Source organism: Barbatula barbatula (genome assembly GCF_947034865.1).
Source record: "Barbatula barbatula genome assembly, chromosome: 25".
Classification (NCBI taxonomy): domain Eukaryota; kingdom Metazoa; phylum Chordata; class Actinopteri; order Cypriniformes; family Nemacheilidae; genus Barbatula; species Barbatula barbatula.
Genome location: NC_136788.1, coordinates 13901703 through 13927391, shown reverse-complemented (window position 1 = coordinate 13927391; position 25689 = coordinate 13901703). Strand labels below are relative to the sequence as shown.

Below are 25689 nucleotides of genomic sequence, written 5' to 3'. Positions count from 1 at the left end.
GCTTCTTGTAAAAATGCATGTGTCATCGAAAGGATGAAGATGCACATCAAGAAATGCACTACGTGACGTGAGACATGCAGCTCACCCCAGAGAAATCATGCAAGAGAGTTGCATTAGATCACTTTGAAGGCAAAACGTTCAAATTGAACCAAAGTTTGTGGCGGACACACACTACACAAACCAACTTCTCTAGCTCTGGATTCAGCATTCAACCCATACGCATTCAATTAATGCAGATCGCTTTGGATTACAAAAAGAACATATTACTTTTTCTAAATTGCTGGCACAGAGAGCGTTTTATTACAAAAGAAAAAAGTTGATGCATGATCATTGTAGCATTACCAGGAATATGTTACATTCCCATTACTTATCAGGTAGAAAGGTTGACTTGTGTGGAGAGAGAGAGAGAACAGTTACAAAAGTTGGGCTTTTCTAATGCAGGCCCTTAAGAATCGCTCCTAATATCTACATGCAAAATGGAGGACCCATTCATTCATTCACTCAAGATCTGAATTTAATCGAGGGAGAGGCGCGTATGGCTCGTAGTAACTTTGAGAATAAATTAGGTTAAAAACTATACCAAAAAGTTTCCAAATCTTGCTCAACTTTAAAGGATACAAGAGACATGTACAAATAATACCTGTGGCAAAATAAATCATACATTTCTAAATATTAAAAATTTGTTTCCCTAACAACAAGCGTAAGAATAAAACAGACTGACGTGGGTTGCCAATTTAAATCTCTGTAGCCGTTGCTTTTACTTGGAAATGAAATACTAGATTTTGTGCAAGAGGAAAATCCTATCAAAAAAGACAAGCGTATGTTTTGGTCACACCATGATGTTCCAATCGGTATATTTCATTTTATCAATCCTACGTATCTGTATACATTTGTCTTTTTATAAAATATTTTATTCATACAATCATTTTAACTATAGCAACATTACTATTCACTTTAAGTGGCAAGATGTCACACAGATCACCTCATAAGAACAATAGTATATAAACGAATGCAAAAAAAATCATTAGAGTACATTTCTCTTCATACAGTTCAAACTCTCTGTACAACTGTCTAATATGAATATTGCTGGTCCTGATCTGGTGGCGTCAGTGCAGTGCTGGAGTTACAAACTGCAGCAGCAGCAGCAGAGGTGGTGGTGGTGGTTCTTTCGGACTCCGGATGACGGGGCGCGTCTAATCACGCTGGACCGTTCACCGCTGCCTCAAGGTTGGCTGTGCGCTGCTCTGATCTGTGGGAGGGAGAGGAGTGGCTGTACAATCTGGGCTATGAACACGAGTTAAACGGGGTGGGGCAGAGCTTACTTGGCTTCGTCCATGGTGGCCTCGTCCTCTAGAGGGCCGTTTAGAGCTCCGCAAGTGGCTTTTGCTTTCTCTTCTAAGTGCTTTAGACTGAAAAAAAATAATTTAAAGGGGACATCAACGAATGGTGAACTATATAAAATCATGGGTAACAAAACCACGGAGTATTAAAAATCTTAACATCGGTAACCCTTAAAATAACACACAAGACCCACCCTGGTTTCTGACAGTTGCTTGGACAATTGTTCTTCTCAGATTCTCCAGTTTCTGCAACGAACAGCTTTGCAGATGCATCCTCAGAGGTAGATAGCTTCTCTTCCTCGCTACAGGACGAGCAGAAAACATTGTTTTCAAAATCTTTCATTCCCACCGCTTTAAAAAGAACAAAAGCCCATTTTTCGTCGCTGGACAAACATGCAGAATGGAAGAGACCACATTAAAAGCAACAGGGCAAAAAAGGGGGTTCGTGGACAAAGACGTGAGCATATTGACATACAGACGGATGTGACTTAACCACACAACAACTGGTTTGGATAATGAATGTGTTTAGAACGAGAAAAATGAGATGAGTGTAATGGTTATGACAGGTAATTTTGAGAGATCACATGCTGGGCATATTGACGGATTCCAAAAACACCTCTAGGATGTACAGAAATTGTATATTTTTTAGGATCTCATTGGGCTCTTTTAGCCCATTTAAAGGTGTCAATATTTTTCTTGTACACCCTTTCTACCATTACAAGAGGGCCGAAATGTGTTACACAAATTAAAGTTATTGCATGGCTCAAGTTTTAAAGGTCATGCCTGTACTCTTTTGAAAGACCTGTGACCGCAAACCTTAACTAAGAACTTAGGTATCCCACAACTCCTGTTTGCATTGTTGCAAAGTTTAGGAACTGTATATGCTTGAATATTTTCGCATCAGAATAGACTTCAACTAAAGATACAGGGGCATTTCATGCTGGCAAAAACCAGTTTTAACATGCAAATGGTGATGGAGAGATTACCATTTAAAAGAAAAACAAACAAACAGAACAAACATACGAATGAACAAAACATGATCACAAATTAAAACGCAGTGGCTGACAAAATGACACGGAAATGTCTGCCCCCTGATTGGCTGTACATACCGATACGATTTCAACACTCTGAAGCCAGACGCACGCCAAAGAGAGAGAGGAAGCTTAAGTTGTAAGACTTGCAGTTCAAGGAGGACAGATTTTGGGTTTGCATTCTCAAACAGACAAAACAGACGTTTCAAAGCTCTGCATTTTAAAGAGACAGAGTGTGGCTATTGGCCTGGTTGGCTCTGGGTTTGCACCATGAGAGGAATAAAAGGACAAGATAAGGTCTACATGCAGAGTAACGAGAGGCAAGTGGCACCATCGGGAAACCTTGTGTGTCAAGTCTGCAGAATGGACTCACCTTTTAAAAACAGCAGTTTCGGTTTTAGCGTCCACAGTTAGACTGACAGTCTCCTTCATGGAACCGTTGGTGACAGTCTCGGTAATGCGGTCGCTGGCAGGCTCCTCCTCAGGTTCTGCGGTTGCCCCTTCCTTCCCACTGGTGTCGTTGGAAAGCCACGGATCTATGTCTGGAGAACCGGTATGATTTATTCTAACTGCTCGGTGTTAACATTGACGGCATGAATGGCAAGAGTCTATTCTTACTTTCTTGCAGCATGGGTGCATTGACACCCAGAGGGTCTGCCGTCTCTATGCTGGTCTCCATGGCTACAGGGGAATTGCTCCTCAGCGGATCCTTAGGGCTAAATAAAGAAACGAAAGAAAAAGATGTTTGCACATTTATTGTGTTAAGTGTGGTGGCCTGCATGAGGCTTAAACAGAATGACCATAAACAGTGGGTGGGCATAGTAACATTCTAGCAAGAGACAAAAATAATTGAAGATTTTAAAATGGAGATGGATGAAAATCCTTTTAGCCCCTTGCCCTAAAAAAAGCCAACCGTTAAAAGGCTGTGTGACCATTTCTTAAGTATACATAATTATACTCGTGTAATAATGACAGCTGGAACGTGTCCTCATTCATTTTAATACAAAGTTTAGCTTGCATTAGACAGCATTAGCTTGCGACATGTAGCATGTGCATATTTTGGTGAATATGTGCGTTTCCTGAAAGAAATATTTTTTTATAATTTTTTTCTGACACTTGGGCTCTTTAAACGATGTGCAGCGAGTTTCACTAAACCCTTTTATCAATTTAACAAATTAAACATGCAATCGCAGCATGTAACAGTACCTGACAGGTGTGAAGCTAGAAAAGTCTGCCCAGCCCGCCGCACCATCGGTAGCAGTGTTTGGAGAGCTCCAGCCTGGAGGTTCGGGTACAGCGGCCCGCGAGGCAGACGGAGGTGCACTTGGAGCCGCAGAGTTGCCTGTGTCCATTGGCATGTCGTCGAAATTTGCGGTCCACACTGGACCTGAACCAACAATTAGGTGTCACTCCTCATCTTCAGCTCAAGACCAGTGACAGATAAGAACGTGGAAAACTTTTATTCTCACCATCTCCAGCATCCACTTCCATTCTGTCATCTGATGTTGCGTTACCAGACTCAAACGGGTCTCTTTTGCCATCTTCCTCCTCAGAATCTGTGCTCTCCTCGCTGTCTGTACTTCCTGAGCTCCTGCAGGGTAAAAGACGGACATGTAAACCAAAGAGAAACTAAAGAACTTAACAGCACAGTGTGTTCCAAGGAGAAGGTATGATACCTGGGACGTCTCTGAGCTTCCGGTGCGAACGTGACATCTTTTTCATCCCAAATATCCTCTTCGTCAGAACCAGTGTCCTCAAACTGCTGGATCTTCTCTTTACAGCAGGCCTCAAAGAGCGCCATGTTTGCCTGAGCACAGCAGGAAGAAACTATGAAAACATCATGATCTCTTTTTTGTTTCTTTAATACCATACCATAGATATAAAATGAGAAACCTATATTAAATTCCTTTTATAACACTGCGATTATGTGTTAGACACAGAACCACATCATGAAGCACATAATAAACAATTTCTGATGTGACATCACATACGCTTCACCAAAACAGACAAAACAAATCATGTTGGTGTCTTTCATAAGCACTTTTTTAAAACTAGCTAAAATCATCACTATGAAAAACACACTTACACTTTCATTTGTATTCAAGGAAAAGTTGATGTCTGATATTCTATCAAAGGGAATACTGCAAGAGAACACATTTGAGTTTGATTACATCATCTCTAGACAATGACGCCACACAACAGCCTCTCGGCACCCCATCACCCCCAGCATGACTAACACACAATAACAACCCACTCAAAGTGTGTTAGAATCACCAATTCCACCACACCAGTTTACTTGGACAAAAAGAGGGCTGTGATATGATCAAATATAAATAAGACTATAGAATGATTCATGGTTTAAATAACCCCAACACACATATAAAAACATAAAACAAAACCCCCAAACGTTTGATTTCAAAGCAATGTCATGCATTGTGGGTACTTACTCCCCGACATCATCCTGATCGGCGAACTCTTCGTCATTGAAGCCAAACTGCTCAATAAAATTGGACGTCATTTGTTGCATCTGATAATCAGAAAAGGCCTGGCAAACCCAGGACCAATGATAATGATATAATCTTGACACTACAAAGAAGCTTCATTTCATGACAACTCAGCAATTATGTCTCCGACATCAGAAAGTACCAGAAGGACTATAACTTCATCAACAATTTAAAGCAACAGCCATTACCTTTACTAATATATTATTAGTATGTTATTACGATTTAAAGCAGGTTTTGAGGGCTCATCCAGACACAGACTTACTTGCTGTAGGGAAGAGTCCTGGTGGAACCCGCTGTCTTTGAAATCTACCTCTTCATCACTGGATGAATGTATGTGGTGCGTGTTAACCTGACAAAGAAAGTGCGAGCAAACATAAATATATTTAACATTCTTCAAGCCACTGTAAATCAGAAACCGTTACAGCAGCATTGCTAGAACTGTACTTAAATACAAAACCACTGAATACAAGCAAGCACACGTACTAAGTCTACTGTGTTTTTCTTGTTTGTATCTGATAGCTGTACTGAAGTGAAGCCTTCCCATCTCTCCCTGTCTTCCTCTGGAAATTCTGCAAGACAAGAAATGGGATTAGTGAAAATCGCTTGAAAAAGCTACATTTTAAGAGATAAGACAAACCTGAGATGAGCTGTTGAATCTGTGCCCCATTTGGGCCCTTGTCACTGTTGTGGACTATAGAATTAGCTATTCTGGTCAGGTGACCCATGTAACCTCTCCGTCGCCCACCCTCGGCCCTGAGGAAAGACGTAGGCAGTGTTCTGTGAAGATCTCTCTCCTAACGAAGCACCTCCATCAGAGGTATACAAATAAGATGTCTAAACTAATCAAATTTAGGAGATCAGACTCACTGTTCCTTCTCATTTGATCCCCAGGCATCAAGAACTCTTTGTATTAACTGGCACTTTTGAAAGAGCTGCGAAACAGAACCGATCAGAACCGATCAGACATAACTCAGTGAATCCAACACGTGCTTTCTGAAGGATCAGGGTGTAAAACTCACATGTTTAATAAGGATGTTTTCTCTTATGGGTTCTTGGACGTTCTCTGTGTTAATCTCAGGAGATTCACTTTGGGTTGAAGGCATCGCTAATATCATCGCCGTACATATTTCTACTTGTGTGTGTAGGAAGTTATTCCACAAGTATTTGAAGTACATATCCTAGCAGAAAAACACAGATTTTACTGATTTTAAAACATTTAGGAGTGTGAATAATGAATGTTTTGACCCTGTATATGTGTATGTGTATATATGGATATATACACACACAAAACAATCTTAACTCAAGCACTTACTAGTATGACTCCCAGTGTGTTTAGAGCGATGAGCTCTTGGTTTATGATATGAGTGTTGGTCTGCAAAAGGCTTGTCACTAGTCGCACCACATTAAGGCGAGTGTTTCCCACTGGTGGATCCAGCACCCCCCACGTGGTGTTCAAGACGGTTTTCTAATAAGAAAACAAACAAAAATGATTTTGCCGTATTGCTTGCCTGCTAGGGATATGGAGTTGGGCAGAACTAGGTTGACACTTTCACATTGTCTTCATGTTGTTTCAAGCTTGGTGTAATTAGGAACTGAGAGATTACTGCCTAAAAGAGATCAGCTGATTTATCATGGCAAAGTGTAACCACCACACACGGGTGTGTGGCTCACCTTTGGAGGCTCAAGCAAAAGCTGGTGAAAATCTTTCAGTCTGGGCCTGACAGCATCTAGAATACTCTGATTGACCGAGAATGAGGGGTGGTTCATACCAGGGGGACAAATCTCCAGATGACCCTCAAAACTGCAAGAAAAAAAAAAGGCATTTAGACATCAAAACTTGTCCAAGGGATCCAGTAAACAAAGCTTACAGAAAATAAAACATGCACTCACGCTGGTCTCCGTGTCTCAAAGAGGGTTAGAAGTATCTGGATAACACTGACTATAGCAGACTCGTTCTTTTCTTTGTCGAATATGTTGGACAGCAATTGTTCTACAGTCTCCTGTCTGAAATAGACGCCACATGGTCCATTGTGATTTTCAGGTCGACAACAAAAGGTATCGCATCAGAACACTTGAAACTAAAGCTTGACCTTAATCCCATCGAAAATGGTTCTTTTTATATGTATTTATCGAGTAATAAGAACTTTGGACAGACTCACTTCTCCAGTGTGGCCAGTAGGGGGTCGGGCTCCGAGCAGCCTTGAACTTGGAACATCTGATCTCTGCTCAGCCGAATGATCTCACAGAGTGACTGCGATGCATTTGAGTGTCTCTGTGTGGAGGGAACAAGCCATTAGTGTTATACAGCAAACAAGCATTTGATGGGTAAAGACTGGGTCATGATGATGTAACAACTCACAAAATGTAGGTTTACAAGTTAAAAATATGTTCTTTCAAGTTTTGGAGATTTAGTGCTCCAACTTTTTAGACAGCATGCAAGGTAAACCTCTTGAGAAGTTAAATTTAAATACAGTTACAAATATGCAGACAATTCAAGCAACCTGCCTGTATTTTCATTGATAAGATATGCATATAAGAATTATTTCAATGGATAAAGTACTTACATCCTCATCCTGAGACGGCTGCACCATGTCCACCAGCCGCTGTATAATTTTCTCCTCATTTAGCCACTGCAGGACAAGAGATGAAGAGGAAATTGTGAAGTGCTATTATGACAACCGTGAGTGGATTAAACAACTAATCCATAGAAAATTTCCTGGAGCATCCAAATAAATATCCATGAAATTGTACACAAAAAAAAAAATAGCCCTATTTTCTTAATAGAACACAGAAAAACATCAAGACATAATATCTATATATCAGATAAAAATATATATCTCGCTCTATGCCTTTCCGATATATATGCATAAGATATAAGCACTTACATTTAATACATCTTGTCTAAGCTGCTGTGGCTCAATGCAGGTGAGCATTCGGAGCAGGAGGTCCATAATGGCCGAGGTCCCTATGTGTTTGATCATCAGATCGACAAAGTCTTCCCTCTTTCTAAGAAACTCCACGATCTAGAGGAAAAAATCATTTAGAGGATTTGTATTATGTTCATGTGAAAGAAGCTGGTTTGGCAGTCACACCACTGATGTGGACCATTCCACATACCTGCTCTGGTTTTCTACCGATGAGGATGCTCAAGACCTTGCTAAAGAAACTAGCCAGCAGCGGGTTGAGAGGCGGCTCATTCTGCAAAAAGCTATAGAGCTTCATCAGCAAACTTTCATCTTCACCGAGCCTGTCGTTGATCTGGCCAACATCTGAGGTCAGGAGTTCACAGGATATGTTGGGATACCTTTAAGAGCACATACAACTTGGTTAGAGAACATTTTATAAAACAGGAGATTACATGGCCCACCTGAATAAATTAGAACAGTAGATTATTTTGCAGTAAAATATCCAAAACCCACTTGGCCAGTGTTATATATTTTGTTTAACTGAGTACTTACAATATCTCAAATGTTTCCAACTACTTGTAAATTGTGAGAAAAATCGGCATTCTAAACAGTGACACAGGGATGTGCAGTCGCCTGTCAATGCAGTCATATCTATGTTAGCCTTGGTTTACTGCCCTTTACTGACGTAGAAACCACAAGACAACAGTGTAGTGGACAAATGTGGAAGAAGTGTCTAGCGTCTTACGCCTAGCAAGCCACTAGCTTGTTTCGAGCAGTCACTTATTTATGGACCACAGTTATACGCAACGTTTATAAAACTTTATTACTTTACCTCATCCGCTAACATGATTTCTCATTCCCATCTGATTGCTTGCACTCCTTCAAAACGTCATTAAGCTACGGTTTATAAAGTTATTATTAAGTTTTGATATTGTGCCCTCCAGCGGCGGTTTTCACAGCAGCTCAAAAGTCATGAGGTCTTACTTGTATTTGATTTTCTCCTCCACGTCATCATTGGGCTCTTGTGTGATGTAACCCACAAGGTCCTCCATGCACTGCGGCCTGACCAGGAATTCCACAAGCTTGTGGTTCTGAGCTTTGCACTCCTGCAGGACATCCTCCTCGTCCATCACCTCTGTCAGTGTCACGTCATCTTTCTCCAGGAGTGTGTCGATGTGGGACGTCGTGTGCAGATCAAACTTCCAAAACATGGTGCTGCTGTGGAATAAAATAAAAGGTGAGGGTTGATTATCAGTAGCACGATTACTATCCAGACCAGATGTCGCTCAAGAGGAGGAGATAAGCAAAGTGCCGGGGGGAGGCTTACCTGGGAGTAGCAGAGACCAGAGAGTAAAAGCTCTGATTAAAAATAAAATGATGCTTGTGCTGTTTGGGACTTCTGGCCCATTACAGGCACCACAGGTGGTAGAAACTGGAGAGATCCTAAAGTACAGACCACTTGCAATGCCCTCTGCCACAGCTAAAGACCTAACACACACCTGCAACAGAAATTAAAATTATATATATATATCTCCTCTCACCAAAACATCTTGACTTACAGGTTATTTTTCTGAATAGGCAGTCATTTCCATCATAAGCTTTTTTATTATTCACCTCATTTTAAACAAACACATAACACAAGAGAAACTTTTCCAGTTTATCAGGTCTTTAAACTTCCTTGAATAATGGTTCAGCTCAAAATAAAAATTCAGTCACCTTGTCATTTATAACCTGTAAATGTGGTTCATGCATATGTGTTGTGCAAAAGAAAGTCATCCAGGCTTAAAATAATACAAGGGTGAGGAAGCTATTTTATTTAAATGTTAAGCTTTGAGTGAACTATCCCTCCAAACCAACAACTTCCAAATGCTTTAAGTCAGCATGAAACGGATTAGGAAAGGGTACAGAGAACGGATACATATTTGGGTCGGTACATAATTGGGTCGATACCAAAATATCGATAAGCTTCATGACAAACGATACTGTTAGTGATCCTTGCGTGGTTTTTTCTCTGTGTATTCGGGTGTTAAATGGTAAATTAGAGGCTCCTGCCGGTCATTTTCCATCCCTGAATAATGTCTGAATGGCCGAGGTTTGTGTGATATCTAGGGCCATATGATGTCCACGATGTATTTGTAATCGGTTTTGTTTTGCGTGTTTGTGTGTGAAAGAGTGGCATGGTTGCAATTGTGGAGCTTTCAGCATCTGCGTTTCACAACGAGGAAGCTTCCGTCAAAGACAATTTGCGGCAACCCATCAAAATAAAAGTCCTTTATTTGAATGATAATGATAACAAGTGATAACATTAGGTAAATTAATTAAGTAAATGTGCTGGAAAAATTATAAAAGATAGTTAATACATTAAAAAAATATTACTTCCTTAAATTTAAGTACTATTTTCTACGTAGACTTAAAACCAGAAAGGAAAAAAGAAATACGGTCAACCAGCCAAATAACCATGGTGATGTAAAGTAAATATGTTGAATTACAATATGATGTGCTCCTAAGCACATTCAGAAACGGAATATAACATAACACTTCCAACAATATTTTGCATTTCGCTGCATAGCAAAGTTCAAGTTGGGTGAACTCTGACCTGCGAATAAGCGTCCCATTAGTGCGTGAGACCAATAGAAGATCAAAACATCACAGCGTGACCTCTTTTTACAGAAATGTGAAACATTTTGTAGTGGTGCCTGCCCATTTTTGTACCACCGTCCGAACGATCGTGCATGCATGTGATGTCTGCTGTGTAGTACATTGGCTTCATGATTTCTTGAAATATTTTTTTTTTTCATAAAACGACTTCAATTAGATGTGTGAGAGGAAAGCGATCACATCATGAGGTCAATCCTCCTTCCTGTCAATCATCATCATAGCATTCAAAGAAACAGGTTAAACTAGAAACACATTATGTCATACGCTTATATTGAGGAGGTATGAGGGGAACTTAATCACTTTTTGAAGATATTTTCTTGTGGGTGTTTTAATATAACATAATGTGAACTTGCAATTGCTACACGTGTTACAGTAATCTGCTGTTCCCGAATGGAATATGTAACGTTACCGCTCATGCGAACATCCAAACACCTCAGTTTAGCGCATGTTTATATTGAAAAATTATGATACAGCAGTGCCGCAGCATAGAAAGACGCATTCTGTGAGAATGGCCGGTGACAGTGCTACAGTGAAAAGGAACCCCACTAAACAGTGTCGCGCTGCGCCGTATAAATCTAGAAAATATGGTTATATTCATTCATGTTCATTAGTACCCAGCACTACCAAGGACGAACAAATGAATATTTGAGATGTTTAAAACTAAACTAACCGCGGAGGTGTTCAGGAAACGTCAAAATCTGTTTTACAGCAAGAACTAATAATCTTGTTAAGTTTTATTTAACATTATATTTACATTTTGTTGTGAACATGAAGAAAAGTGTCCATTTTGCTTTATTGTGTAACACTGTAAACAATGAAAAAGAGTAGACTTTTCAAAATGCACAATTTCTGTTGGTTTCAGATTAACTTGGTCTGGTGTTAATCTGGTGTTAAGCTTTTTATACTGTGCTAGGCTTTAATGGACTAGTTTGATGCACTTATGTATTTTGTTGCCTATGTTGTTATAATTGCTTCCAATGTTTCCTCATCTGTAAGTCGCTTTGGATAAAAGCGTCTGCTAAATGACTAAATGTAAATGACTAAATGTGGTGTATTCAGAGTTTAAACAGTCAATTAAGCACCATTCAAAAACAAAGCTTCTCCAAAGGCTCTGCCTCTTTAAATAAGCAGAACCAAATCTCAAGTATCAGTAATACAGTTATTTTGGTGGAAAATGTGAGTAATTGCATTGAAGGCTGATTTAAGGTGCGCTCCTTAAGTTTTCAGTAAGGGGCTATATTCACCTAGGAAAAACAGTTAGTCTGGAGACTGGAGCCCTGTAATTTAATAACATAACAATGAAACAAGTCCATTAAGCAGTTTTAACCTGAGGCGTTTCATCTTTCATCTAAACGGCTAAGTAGGTTCCTTATTGTGTGGTTGGCAGCCTAGCAACACTTGACAGGTCAAAGTGCAACGATCTACCTAAAGGTTACGGTCTCGTATTGACAATTTCACTTTCCTTATAGGTACACTACGTTTAATTTGAAAATGCTCTTTTTGTACCTGACAAACATTGACAATCCCCCAAAAAGCTATTATTGTGTTTTTCTAGCTTCAAATATTTCCACTTGACATATTTTCACGTGTCTCCTAACAACACTGATACTAATTACAACTGAAGCAAACACACAGTTATCCATTATTAAGAGTAGAGAAGTGACCATTTTTCCAGTCTTCCTTCTGAGGTGAAAGGTTACAAAGCCAGCAAGCGGCCATCTTGACTTTCATGAATAGCTAAAAGGAAGGAAAGCTTATTAATAGACTAAGGGGGTTGGGCCGGGCTTGCCTGAAAGAGCTTTGATACTGGCCTCTATCCATCCTCCACCGAAGACATTTGATGCTGACAAGTATTTAGTGTACCGCGTGCATTTTTCAACCATTTTAAATTCAAATCTAGCGATGAGCCAAGTATACTGATAAAACATAGTACCAATAGCCAAACAGCCATCCATCATAACTGCAAAAAAGAAACCCAAATTGAACTTCGTAGGATTTAACTTCAAAACAGCAAACTGGACAGAAACTGTTCAATTTGTTTTACAAATGTCATCGCCCGCTAATGTTAACCATTTATGAGACCTCAAACAAACAACATGAGTGCTTTACAAAGCTGTACATTATTGATTGTAATTTTTAGATGTGGTCTTTCAGTCTATGCATTCACTACATTTGCAGTTTAAAAAATGCTAACTTTCATTTCAGGGACATAATGGACTACCACAGTAGGTCGAATTAAATGGTAGTCAAAGGTGCCCGAGAAAAATATCATCAATTTTTCTCTTACTATGGTAGCGGATGATGTCCCAGAACTGAGAATTGCTTACATCTTCCAAATATATACCTGAAGGTGAGTAAATGATGACAGATTTTTCATTTTTGGATGAAAGATCCCTTTAAGCCAAATCAGCAGACTAAAGTGGAAAAGCGCACAATATACTCACTACAGTAGATCACCTGAAATGTTCAACTCAAGTAGCTCTGAAAAAAGTCCTGCCAAACCTCCCCAGCATCTCAGAGGCCACAAAACAACAACACAACTCCTCTGGTTGCACTCAGAATCAAGCTGGCAAAGATGATCTGCCCAAGTGGGCCATAAAAATGCTCTGCCATGTCAAAGCAACTAGTTTAAAAGTGTAAGGGGTAAGTGAAGCACAAGCTTTCAGAATACAATCACACCGGGCTAGTAATGAAAATATGTTTAGGAGATCAGGGATGTAGTGAAGAGAAAGATATATTAAGCATGGATCTGTGGTCAATTCATGTAATAGACATTTGCTTCAATACAGATGATGTCAAAGATCATTTCTAAACATTAAACGTAAGTTACAGGACTGATGGCTCATTCTAAAAATGCAATAAACAAAACAACCATTGGATTAGTGAGACTAACAATCCTGGCACAAGAATTTGGCTTTCATACACAAATGAATAAAGACGTGTTCGTTTCTTCTAACGTTACTGTTTATAACCAGTAAGCAACCTACCTGGACAGCATTTTTTGGTAATCACAGACACCTTTAAGAATTGCAACGCAATCTCCTCTGACGCCCACAAACGCTATCAGTGTAGGCGGCTTGCTAGGTTTTGACACACAGCCTTTTTGTCCCACTTTCCGAAGTTTTTCAGCATGTCGGGCCCCGGCATTAGCTAACGCTTAGCTTCCACCAGGAAAACACCACAGATATGACACTTTTATAAACACAGATTTTATTTAAATGTTCGGCAAAGACTCCAAGCGTGAGAATATTGTAGTTGCAATGAAATAAATGGTAGGAAAAGAACCCGTTCTGACTCAACAAAACAGAGAAGTGGCAGCAGGCTACTGCTAAGCTAACAGAGACACACAACACAAATACGCACCGATTAAGACAGCGGAATATGGCCCAAGTCCGGCATGAAGACTGGAGAACCTTTGACTGAACGGTCACCAGAATGAAAAAGAAAAAACGATGCGAGGTACGCGGGTTCCGGAGGAAATACGGTGTTAATAACAAAATGTGACAGGCGCGAAAAAAGAGACCATCAGAGTTCACTTTTCAAGATGGCGGCGTTATCAACTTCAACAGCCCCAACCCCCATCTGAGGTAAAAGAGCTGTCACTCAAATCCCAACGCTGCACGCTGATTGGTTACAGCGCCGTGAAGCAATGCGTGCCGTTTTTTGTATCTCAAAAATGGCACCGTCAATCTTAAAATTGGCACATCGTGAAAATAAATGTGCTCTTATGAACGACATTCCACGTTTTTTATACTAAATAACAACAAGGTATATCGCGTTTTAACGCCATTTTGAAATGAAACTAAACCCTTGCGCACACCCAACAGCAGCTCCGCCAATAGTATTTTAGGTGGATTTAAAATCTCTACCCTGATTGGTCCGCGGACGCGTCAATCAGACGCAACGATCGCTTTCAAAACTAAGTACAGCTATGTAAAAACCACGCGTATTGCTTTATCTCACCTTCTTTGCGATAGCTTGTCATAGCATTTCTTGGGTAGACATCCTCGATTTCAACATATCCGAAACACAAAGCCGATACTTTTATAATGTCCTCAAAATGCTACACAAACCAGACCGCTCACACTGTCGCTTTCGGAATTGCCTTAACCGGCTCGATACTCGCAACGCCCTAGCAACAATAAGACGTCACGGTGATTGACATGGCCGTGGACCAATCAGCGGCGAGTGCAGAAGCCACACATTGCTGAATGGAGTATACGATTTGCCTTGATAAATAAGAGACGACGTATTATTTCAACGCAAAACTGAAATAAAAGAATTTCACAAAACATTGAATTTGCCATTTCAATACAAATGATATCAAATTGCATTTTATTTCTAAACTGCGATCTAGATTTCACAATCGAGGAACCAGCAATATTAACCCATTCATAAAACGAGTGGTCAGAAGGTCTACAGGGCATCTCTACAGCCTGCTGGTCATGCAGACATGCAATTATGGGCTTGCTGTAGCGTGGCAAATAGGATCTGACGTCTGACCCTTATGTTAAATGTGATGCATAAATTCAAGGAGTCAGGCTGTGGAACGAATCTGTTAAAGTGGATGAAATGTATAATTCAGACAAGTGTTCATTTAGTTTTGATGTTTCCTTTGTCATGCAGTACCATAAAGATAACAAAACATGCAGCGGATTCTCCTCATAAGAGTAAAAGCAGCCAGAATTAATGCGTCACACATGTGTCAAATCAAGCGTATGCTTGCAATGTGTTTCTGGTTAAGGACTGACACGGACATGTGGGTCTTCAATGACCAAAACCATGAAACATGTGGACAGCCGTTTTGAAAAATCAAATAGGATTGCCAAATTCTGCCTTTTCTAATCACAGATTATGTCATGGAAGTCGCGCGGACTGATGTTGCTTTGAGGCCTCTGGAGCCATGCAAAGATGTGTTCTTATGTCATCGCTCATCTCATCATCTTTTTGATCATTTAATTTTGCATTGATATACAGTCTCACTACTCATAAAACAACTCTCACTTTTGTCTTTCAATATCATTTATTTAAAGCAGTACATTCCAGAAATGGTTTGCTGTGCATGATACAGATAAGACAATTATTTTATAACAATTGCATTTAATCAATAGAATGAAAAAAATCAAGAGAAAGGTAATAAATACAGACAATAATAATGCAGGTTGTTAATAGAAATGAGCTCTTCTTCACACACACACACACACACACACACAAATACACACGTTTGTACATATTTGAGCACAAGACCAAGCATACAGCAGTCCTGCTACATTTTCTTCTCAGCTCCTGACATGTGTAAGCACGTTCTCGTGTGCCTTTCATCCAATGCGTGTTTTAGCTCCTATACACTGATCAAAAACAAAGAGAGACAGATGGATACACGGAGGGGTGTTTATACTCCCTTCCCCCTTCGGCCCAGTCAGGAGCCTCATAACATGTGTTCACTTCTGTCAAGTGTGAACACAGCTCTTCAAGATGAAAAATGAGAAACAGGGAAATGTAGGTTTTGCTCTCTTCTGCTGTGTTTGACTAGTTTCATGGTCTCATTTTGGGACCCACGTATGATATCCGTTTACGCAGATCAATTTAGACATTTGAAGTTTTGAAATATTACGTTTAATATAAACTTTAATGGAATCAAAGCAAATCATGTTTTGTCGTCAAGTCGTATATTAATTGAAATACACAGACAATAATAATATCACTAGAGATGCATGGACAATGGAAAACGCAAATATAAATCAATCTAAATTAAAATATTGCAACTAAGGAAACTAATAATCAAACATAAAAATGTTACTATTAGGCCTATAGTTCAATTTTAGTGTGTTGTGCAAATTATTATACAGGCTGCATGTTTTTCATGCCTTTTTTTATAAAATGTATTTTGTATTACCAATATGACAATTTGTGAATAATTTGTGAAATGTTGGTGTAAATAATTATGCATTATTCTCAAAAAAGGACTACGTTATGCCAAATATTTTTAGAGATTACAAACGAATTAAACATTTCATGAAATTCACGCCAATATTAAATATCAAAGTCAGACTAAACCTTCTGAAATTGTTCACATAATCCAAATTCAATACATCTGGTGAGGGATCCCGGTTTTAAACCACATGAGGGCAGCAGATGACAGTGGCGCCACATCTTTCATTCACTATCTTGGATCACACATTTCCACATTAAATAATATCGCTTCACTGCTCTGGCCTAGTATTTACATTTATTACTTTGATAGTAATTTGTTAATAGCTGCGATTTATTCAGTCTGGACTTGTTGCAGAAAGTCTGCAGATTTAATCAGTTTGTGTCTTTCTATCTGAAACCTATGTGTATGAGGTCTAGTTTAAACAAATCTGTTCAGATGTTAAAAGTCTTGTAGTGTATTCCAGCCATTAGCAACGTAGACGAAACTGTTCACATTCGACCAGGCACTATTTTTTACAGCGGAAGAAAAGCTTAAAGTGAAAGTTTTTGGTTGAAAATTTGTATTGTGTTGTAACAGTTTTATAAAATCAATAGGGAATAATCAAGAGGTTTGTCCTTCATTCATTTCTGCAGACACAATTTTTCCAAAGCGACGGTATTCAAACCACATGATCAGTGTGAACCCTAGGATCGAACCCATGACCTTTGCATTGCAGAAGTAACTACAAGCCCTTCAAGTAACCTAACCAGCAACCAAAGGTAAACAATTATTTTAATGCCCTATGTACATACACATGTGTTTTAGACCAGAGTTTTAGCACTAGGCAGCTGTCTGTATACATTCATATTGTTACATAGTAAATTAACAAACATTCCTTAAAATAAAACCTTTATTATATAAAAATGCTTTCGATACAAAAATTGTCACAAGTGTGCATTATATGAGGCATTTGTACACAAAACACAGATTTGATGGTGCACCGAAGAGCAAAGAGCCCCCAGCGTGATGGTTTGATTTATACTTGTTCAAACCAAAGTGGTATAAAATCCAAAGAAACGCAATTCAGTCAAAATCAGATGACGGGTTACAACAACCTTAAGGGTTAAAATAGTTTTAATGCTGATCTTTGATTTTCTATTTTTCTTTATGGGATCTAATCTTTGCATTAAAAGACACTGTTACATGAATTCTTGTAAAAACAATTAGTTCGAGTTAAAATTGAACTCATTTAATCATACAGCTGATCTAATTTTTTTCTACATCTAATTCAAATCTAGTCTTAACTCAAGAGTCATTTTGTTAAGTGCTTACTTTGCCAACAAAATTAAAATACAATTCTAGACCATTTTGATCAAACAGACATAAATGTGCTCCGAGACATGTTTTCACCTGAATAAACAACTTGCTGTATACGAGGAAATGGTTGAATTTTTCACCTTCCCTAAAAACAACCTTTCTAAACCGCATGTTTGATAAATTACAAAGTAAAGTTTCTTGCCGTAGTATTATGGTACAATTAACCAAGTGTTGAAATCATAGCTTAGTGTAACATTATTATTATTTCATTTATTGTTTTTAAATAGTTCAGTCCGCGAGATCTTACATCCAGGTTTGGTTACTGTCTCTTTAAGACAGAAGCTGAAACCAGACAGTATCGGTCTCCCGGAAAGTACGTTGACTCCTTCAAAATAATTTCACATGTATAATCAGATACGACTATACACAACTAAAGATCTTTGCAATGAGATTAACAGCATGAGAATTAAAACATTTATATAATGGTCTATGGTCAGTTTCATTATAAACAAACATGTTTATGCTGGCTGTTTCATTCATTATTATTTACAGTAAAATATATATGTACAATAGCAGCAGACACACTTTTGGTAAACAGGACAAACCAAACATACGCTCGGAATTGTATCCTTTTCACATAGAAGAGAATCAAAACAACACCTCATGGCCATTAAGAAAAACAATTATTATTTACCTAATTACACATATGTACAACTCCATTGCAGCATCTTGTTTTGGTGTTTGTTGACGATTTGGTTTGATGCTACTTCAGAGCAATCTCAAAAAAAGATAATTTTAACCATCCTGAAACAGGGACGTTTGCATTTAAGTTGATATTTAACAGACTCTCGTATTGCAAAGCTCACGGGGGGCACAAAGAACCTTTAAAAACACTTGAAAGAAACGCGCAAGTCGTGCCATAAATGTTCCAACTTTCCGTTTGCGAATATCCGTAAAAGCATCTCCCGTTCTCCCCCTGGCGATTTGAAATGTTTCTCGAGCGAGCGTGTGGAAAAGAATAAAATAAAATCTTTGTCTGGACTATTTAAAACTATGTACAAGGGTGGCTGCGTGCCAGGTGTCATGAGGAGTCCGTGCAGGGCGAGGGGGGCGGGGGACACAGGTGGAAGTAGCTGCGTTCCGTGGAGGGCGAGGGAGGGCAGCTCTCCTCCGCTGACATGTATTGGCTCCGTGGAGTGGGGGGTGGGGGGTAGGGGTCAGAGTCTGAATTGAGGTCCATGTAGTACTTATTGCTTTTCCAGCGGCTGGTGGTGTAGTCGCTGTCGCACACGTCTGTGCTGCATGGGGTGGTGGGGGGCGCGACCCCTCGCATCACGTAAGGCCTGACGGGACAAAATAAACAGAAAATATGATCAGTTATATTGACACATCTTTCTTTCTCACTCCATCTATCATCCATCCATCTTTTTTCACACCATCTATCATCCTTCCATCTCTATCTCAATACATCCATCCACGTATCATCCTTCTTTCTCCATTCGTCTGCCCATTCATTTGTCTTTCTCATTCCATCCATCTATTATCCATCCATCTCTTTTTCTCATTTCATCTATTATCCATCCATGCATCCCCTCTCACTCCATCTGTCATCCATCCATCCCCTCTCACTCCATCTATCATCCATCCATCCCTCACTCCTTCTATCTTTCTCGCTTCATCTGCCTCTTTCTTGCTTTATCATCCATCCATCCAACTCTCTTTCTCACTCTATCCAGCCATCTATCCTGTTCTCTTGCTCTCTCAGTCGCTGGCACTCTCTCACCTGTAAGACCTGGTTGTGGATGGACTGTTGGATGAGTAAAACACTTCTGCATTGTAAAGCGAGCGATCTGTTGCTGGTGACGGAGGAGGGTTGAGAATCTAAACACAGGGGGAAAAAAATATATATACAACATTAGCCACAACAAACCGAATCAGATCAGAATGTACTTAAAGCATAATAAACCACAATAAACCAACGACCACTGCAGTACCTGTGGGTAAAACGCTCCTTTGGTGCTGGACGAACTACTGGACGAAGCTCCAGTTACATGGTTCCTGTCGTAAAGAGGCGCCCCACTGCTACTACTGCCCATGAGACTCATTGAACTCATCATAGACTTCCCACAGGATATACCTATTACACAGAGAGAGAGAGACTCAGCACCCACACCAAACTCCTTACTGCACCATCGTTTATTAATGTAACGGCAGACCTTTACCTGTGAAAGTGCCGTGTTGCGTGTTTGTGGGCGCTATGAAGTTAAGGGGGACGTGAGGGGTCCCGCTGATATACTCATGTGGGAAGCCTCCATTGGAGCCCTTGTAATGGCGACACACGACTCTCTGGCACACGAAACACATGCCACCCATCACAAACACCGAGAGGATGATGCCGATGACGGGCCCGATGGTGCTGGTGTGCCGAGGGAGATCGTTGGGGGTCGTGAAATCTGTACAGACATGTTAGATGATGTGAAATAAGAATGATTTCTCGAAACCAAAAGACATCAAACTGAGGAAAGAAAGGATGGGATTTAACGAAAAAGTTCACCCCAAAATTAAAATGTAGTCATTATTTGCTCCCCCTCCAGTTGTTAGAAACCTGTATACATTTCTTTGTTGTGCTGAACAGAAATTAAGATATTTTAATGATAGTTTGTATTTAAGCTGTTTTGGGTCACCATTGACTCCCATTGTAGCCTTTTGTCCTACAGTGGGAGTAAACGGTGACCCAAACGGAGGGTGAGCAAAGGATGACTACATTTTCATATTTAGATGAACTTTGATTTTAAGGTCAAACATTATCTACACCGGAGCAGATGATGATTTATTATCTGGTACGGTTTAATGTGATATAGTTTGGTAAACGTACCACAGAAGAGCTCATCTGAGTTGTCTGTGCAGTCTGGGAATGAGTCGCATTGTTGTTTTTTCAGGATACACTGGTTGTTGCCACAACGGAACTGGTTGGGCATACAAATGGCTGATGGGAAAAAGGCAAAATGCATCAGAATGTTAACTTGTTGAAACGGCTTCCATCAGCACAACACAACTGTTTTGATTAAATATTGAATTCAAGTTTAAATTGCAGACATACTCTCGCAATCCTGCTCGTCGGAGCCATCTGCGCAGTCGGGTTCTCCGTTGCACCGCAGCTGAGCGTCCACACACTGGCCTTTGTCGCACTGGAACTGAAGACCGGAGCAGATAGGGCAGTTCATCTCATCGCTGTGGTCCGCACACTCCGCGATGCCATCGCATCGCCACGCCATAGGGATGCAGTCGATCTCGCCGGTGGCACAGGTGAACTGCTCGCTAGAGCAGGTTGGAGGTTCTAAGGGAATTGTGAGTAAACATGTCATCGTGTGTGCATTTTCAAAACAAAAATGTGAAGAGAGAATACAGAACAATGTTTTTTAAAACATATGTATAAATGAGTGACATTTACCTCCACAGCTCAGCAGATTTTGTAGCAGGACCAGGTGCATGGGACACGAGCAACGTGGCGTCCCGTCTCCCTTAGCGATGCAGATGTGAGTGCAGCCTCCGTTGTCACGGGAACAAGGGTGAGATGCTGTAAGGTGAGACATCATTAATAAAGCACAATTATCAACCGATCAACATTCATATTAATATGTCTTAAATATTTATAAGCGTGTTGCTAAAATGATTCTTGATACGGTTTCTTTGCGTTTAGAGAGATGTTGTCGTGGCTCTCCTTTTTGTTTGGAGAGAGCAGGACTAACAAACAAACTTACCAAACTCTTCTGGTTCCATGTACTCGACCGCATGAATGCCGGTAAGAAACTGGATCCGGCCCTGAATGCGGGTTCTCTTCTCTCCGTTAAGCTTATCAACACGCTCTATCATCTGCTGCTGTCTGTCGATCCAGTACAGGTGATCACCCAAGACCGTCAGGCCCATGGGCTGCAGGATGTTGGAGTCCTGGAGAACGATCCGATTGGCCCCTGAGAAGCAAATGGAGAACAAATCTTTAACTATCTAATCTATTCGGCTTTGTTGGTCATTTGGCTGAGGAGAGGGATGATGCTGCGTAAGAAGATTATCCTAAGCTTAAGGTGCAATGATCTGTCTCATGCTAACATCAAACATCAGAGCTGAGCATCTGGGGAGGCTTTGCTGCCTGAAAGCCCATTGGCAAGAATGAAATAGGAGACATCAGACAAACCAGTGATTTTGTATGAAGAAGAAACTTAAATAACCTTTGAAGGTCTACCGAAAAGAAGAGGATTATCAATGAGTATGCTAAAACGCATGTTTCATGGAAACGTCAATGTACAGATGATGTGAAGACAGCGCATACTATACTGCTGTGATTAGTTTAGACTGGACTATAAAAAGAACAAATATAAATTGTGCCTGAGAAATGGGGATGTGACCGGTGCGCTGTAGCTCGACATGTTTAAAAGATGGAGAGGCTAGCAGGGAATGGAAATGCGTTCCAGAATTTCACAGAAACGATTACAATCAATATTTTTTCATGGCAATACAGTATACGACAGGAGTCACAAAGAATCAAAACATACGGAGCATTAATATTCCATGTCACGTATTTTTAAAACGCTCGCATGTGAATATGAACCGGATAATCATCTTTAAAACAATATTTTTGGAAAGGTTTTGACATCAAAATTGCTCTTCAAAATAAACGACTAGCATCAAGTTGAATTACAGAAATCTGTTTGTCGAAGCCCTCCATCATGACTCTCTGATACAACATCATAAAACAATAATGTTGTTCCATTGCATATTTTTCCTTTTTTTTACAGCAAACCTTTATAGGCCAATAAAAGTACACTATATTATGCACTTTCAATCGTATTGATCATTTCGGCAAATGCTGTTTATACATCAACGTATATTTAAGATACTTCTTTTATTATCTTATTAGACGTGCAGCACCAATGTGTTAAACTGATAGTTACCAGACAGGTCGCTGCTTTCAATGCGTTTCAAGTCGGCATCCACCCAAAATAGTTTGCCCAGCTTGTTGTCCAGAGCCAAGGCTACGGGCCGGATCAATCCGGTCGTGAAAAGAGATTCACGCTCTGTTCCATCCAAAGACGCACCTTCTATCTTAGCCGAGCGTTCCTGTACTGTGGTAAAGTACATGTACCTGTCCGAATATAGAGATTTGAGGGTTAAATATTTCCCCAGCAAAAAAACACATAAGATTACACTGAATACAAATCCTTTAAAATTAAAACATCACATTATTGCAATTCATTAAAAACATCAGCTGGATGCGGCACGTATTATTTTAACAGTGCAACAAAAACTGTTGTGCATTTGTTTTGACTGCATGTGAAAGTCTTGTATATCTTTACACATCACAAAAGCTGTCCTAAAGTTATGTCTGCGGCCAGTTTGTGATAAATCTCCAAGGTGGGTTTGCATCACTGTGTCAGTTGATGTCTGGAAAACCCACTATTTGCATCTGCTAGCAATTTTGTAGAAAAAAAAATAGAACGGCCATATCAACATATATGCCAATACATCGTCTCAGAGTCAGAAATTTGATGAAATATTACAGCACCAGATCAGGCCACTTCAAAAACAACCCGGCTACTCCTATGGGAGAAATTTAAGGGATATACATTATATTTGACATGTTCCCTATACTTGAAGTTAAAAGAAAAGTTTGGCTAAAGGATTAAAAGACTTAGTAATAGGTTATGCATTCGGTATCGGACTTTACTACACAGAACAGAGTATATTGTGTATTAAAATTTACACCTGCAAAACAAAACCTCATGCTGGATTCTTTGAAGGTATTGTTTTGATCTTTCACAATCTTAAAAAAGGTTAGTAAACTGACTACAAACAGCACTTCTATAAAAAACAAAACAAACACATTCAATCTGATTTTCAAGGACTTTTTCAAATAAATCTTTTGATGAAGTTCCAACAGTTTTGGATCCAGGTGCACAGAATACGCAGAACAAATCACACACAACTAATCTAAAGCAGTCCAAGTCCAGAACTAAAGAAATGAAACGAATGAAACAACTTTTCTTTTATCTGATCTTTTCAGACCGAGTAGATTATCAATGATCTAAAACACAAAAATGAGCCATTACAGGCAAAACATGTTGATTCCATTGAGATATCTCATAAACCACGCTGGATAACAAGATCAATCTAGGGATAAAATGCGGTACTTGTACTTGTACACCAACAGACCGAAAACAAAACAAGTGTATTTTATTCAAAAACCTTTTAAACCAATAAGACTTATTTTGAGATAAAACATGAGACTAAAAAACACAAATTAGATCTATTAGATCGGAAAAAAACACATGGCTTAATAAGAAACATGAATATTACATGACTGTTTTGTCATTTGTCTGCTTTGGCACAATCATAGGATAGGTTCCCTCTGCCCCAACCGAACCATTTGTGTTGGAAAGATGCAAATAGAAAACCCACCGATGACGGTCACGCTTACAATGGGACGCACAATTACAGTAAATACAGCAACGGCTGCAAACAGTCGAGGGGGACCACAGCGAGCCATCTGTTCCACATATCTGCTGTTGAAAACGTCTGGCTGGAATTAAAGTTTTTCAACAATACGAAAGCAATGGCGTAGTGCCCCGTCATTCGAGAATCCACTTCTGCACCGCAAGTAGAAGTCCACAATATATAAATACACACCTGATGAAGTGTTGTTTTTTTGGAGGAAATTAGATGTTTTTAATTCGTTTTGATTTAGTTTCGAACCAACATTAAATCAAAAATCACCCTGTTTACTTTCTAGATCTACATTTATATGCTTATTGTGCGCTGTTTGTATTGGTCGTCCTTTTTTATTAGTCAAAGTAATAATTGACTAATACTTTTAGTATTGACTAAAACACTTAGATCACCGAGGCTACTACATAAACATAAACAAATAGCCAAACAGCTCTGTACACATGGTATCAGCAAACTCATATCAGCTTTATTCTGGGAAGAAAAGGACACTTTTTATGACCCAATAAATTTCTGATGAATAGCTCTACATTCTGAACTCAATGATTATTTGTTACCTTCATTGTTGCATTGCTGCAACTACTTTCACAATTACTTTATCTGAATCTGCTTCACTCGTTTTGTTTACATTTATATTGCATTCATTGCAAATAAAAACTTTATACATTATCTATACTTAATCTATGGTCTATGTGTTTCTTACCCTTTCTCAGCATTCACCACAATAGCACGTGGTTTGTCCCCGTCATCCTTCAGGACCTCTCCGATGACATTCCCATCCATGCGATGGATGTTGATGGTGTTGGTGGCCTCGCAGGTCCAGTAGACAGTGCGGCTGTAGGGGTCTAGACTCAAATCGTGGGGCTGCTTTGGGTGGAGGTTGGTTGGTGTCATCACAGTAGATGCCTTGAGAAATAGTAAATAAAACAATACTTAATGATAAAAAATATATGGTGGCTAACCTTCAAGTCTGTGATCTTCATGAGTATCAAGTAAAGTACAGGTTTCACTGGGCATTGGTTTAACAGTTACCTGAGTGCCATCATCTCGCGCCCGCCGGATGTTCTGTCTCCCGTCCACCCAGTACACCAACCTCTCCAGGGGGTCGAAACTGATGGCACGCAGATTCTTCATAACGTGGATGGGCAGAATCATGTCTGGACTTTGTTCTCCCAGGACTATTCGACTGATGGAGCTTTTCTGGCTGAAGAGCAGGAAGCTAGAGGGCGCTGTTGAGGAAAGCAATGGGAGGCAACAAGTGTAAGAACGCAGGTCAGTGTCTGGCACTCCTTATTCAATCTCATTCCGTTTACGAGAAGGTGAAGGTCATGACCAACTTTTAATGCAATCATCAAACTCGGCGCAATCAGACTTTCCCGGAAGACCAAGAAAGAATGTGGACGAAATGAAAAAGCGGGATTCAAAGAGTGCTGCCAAACTCTTTGCCAAATGTTTCCTGGCTTCTTCATTACCCGCTCTTTAAATCAAGTTCAGTCATTTTTAAACTTATAAGGAATTAAA

General features: G+C 39.7%; 2 protein-coding genes across 10 annotated transcripts in view; both read right to left on the bottom strand.

Moving 5' to 3' along the window:
* Positions 1 to 250: 250 nt before the first annotated feature.
* ppp6r3 (protein phosphatase 6, regulatory subunit 3) lies at positions 251 to 14582 on the bottom strand. Of its 9 annotated transcripts, none has more exons than XM_079450002.1 (25): positions 14403 to 14582; positions 9109 to 9280; positions 8766 to 8999; positions 7993 to 8179; positions 7761 to 7898; positions 7440 to 7505; positions 7035 to 7147; positions 6766 to 6879; positions 6547 to 6676; positions 6188 to 6340; positions 5895 to 6053; positions 5743 to 5807; positions 5513 to 5628; positions 5359 to 5444; positions 5138 to 5224; positions 4819 to 4916; positions 4458 to 4512; positions 4048 to 4178; positions 3841 to 3962; positions 3578 to 3758; positions 2990 to 3087; positions 2745 to 2913; positions 1535 to 1642; positions 1323 to 1409; positions 251 to 1249 (listed from the first exon to the last, which is right to left on the bottom strand). In XM_079450002.1, exons 3-25 carry the CDS (start codon positions 8990 to 8992, stop codon positions 1198 to 1200), a joined length of 2742 nt encoding a protein of 913 aa, XP_079306128.1. In that variant the 5' UTR covers positions 8993 to 8999; positions 9109 to 9280; positions 14403 to 14582; the 3' UTR covers positions 251 to 1197. The 9 variants fall into 9 exon arrangements, with proteins under 9 accessions (XP_079306128.1, XP_079306131.1, XP_079306134.1 ...); XM_079450005.1 differs by having other exon boundaries at positions 4819 to 4898; XM_079450008.1 differs by having other exon boundaries at positions 4819 to 4865.
* A 2546-nt stretch (positions 14583 to 17128) lies between these two features.
* lrp5 (low density lipoprotein receptor-related protein 5) overlaps positions 17129 to 25689 on the bottom strand; it is a 45249-nt gene continuing 36688 nt past the window's right edge. The window contains exons 14-24 of the mRNA XM_079449906.1: positions 25201 to 25397; positions 24872 to 25074; positions 22620 to 22810; positions 21432 to 21641; positions 21122 to 21247; positions 20771 to 21007; positions 20546 to 20656; positions 19893 to 20123; positions 19665 to 19807; positions 19454 to 19551; positions 17129 to 19013 (exon numbers count right to left, since the gene is read on the bottom strand). Of these exons, the coding sequence (XP_079306032.1) occupies positions 18752 to 19013; positions 19454 to 19551; positions 19665 to 19807; positions 19893 to 20123; positions 20546 to 20656; positions 20771 to 21007; positions 21122 to 21247; positions 21432 to 21641; positions 22620 to 22810; positions 24872 to 25074; positions 25201 to 25397 (2009 nt within the window). The 3' untranslated portion in view covers positions 17129 to 18751. The remainder of the gene's footprint in view (positions 19014 to 19453; positions 19552 to 19664; positions 19808 to 19892; positions 20124 to 20545; positions 20657 to 20770; positions 21008 to 21121; positions 21248 to 21431; positions 21642 to 22619; positions 22811 to 24871; positions 25075 to 25200; positions 25398 to 25689) is intronic.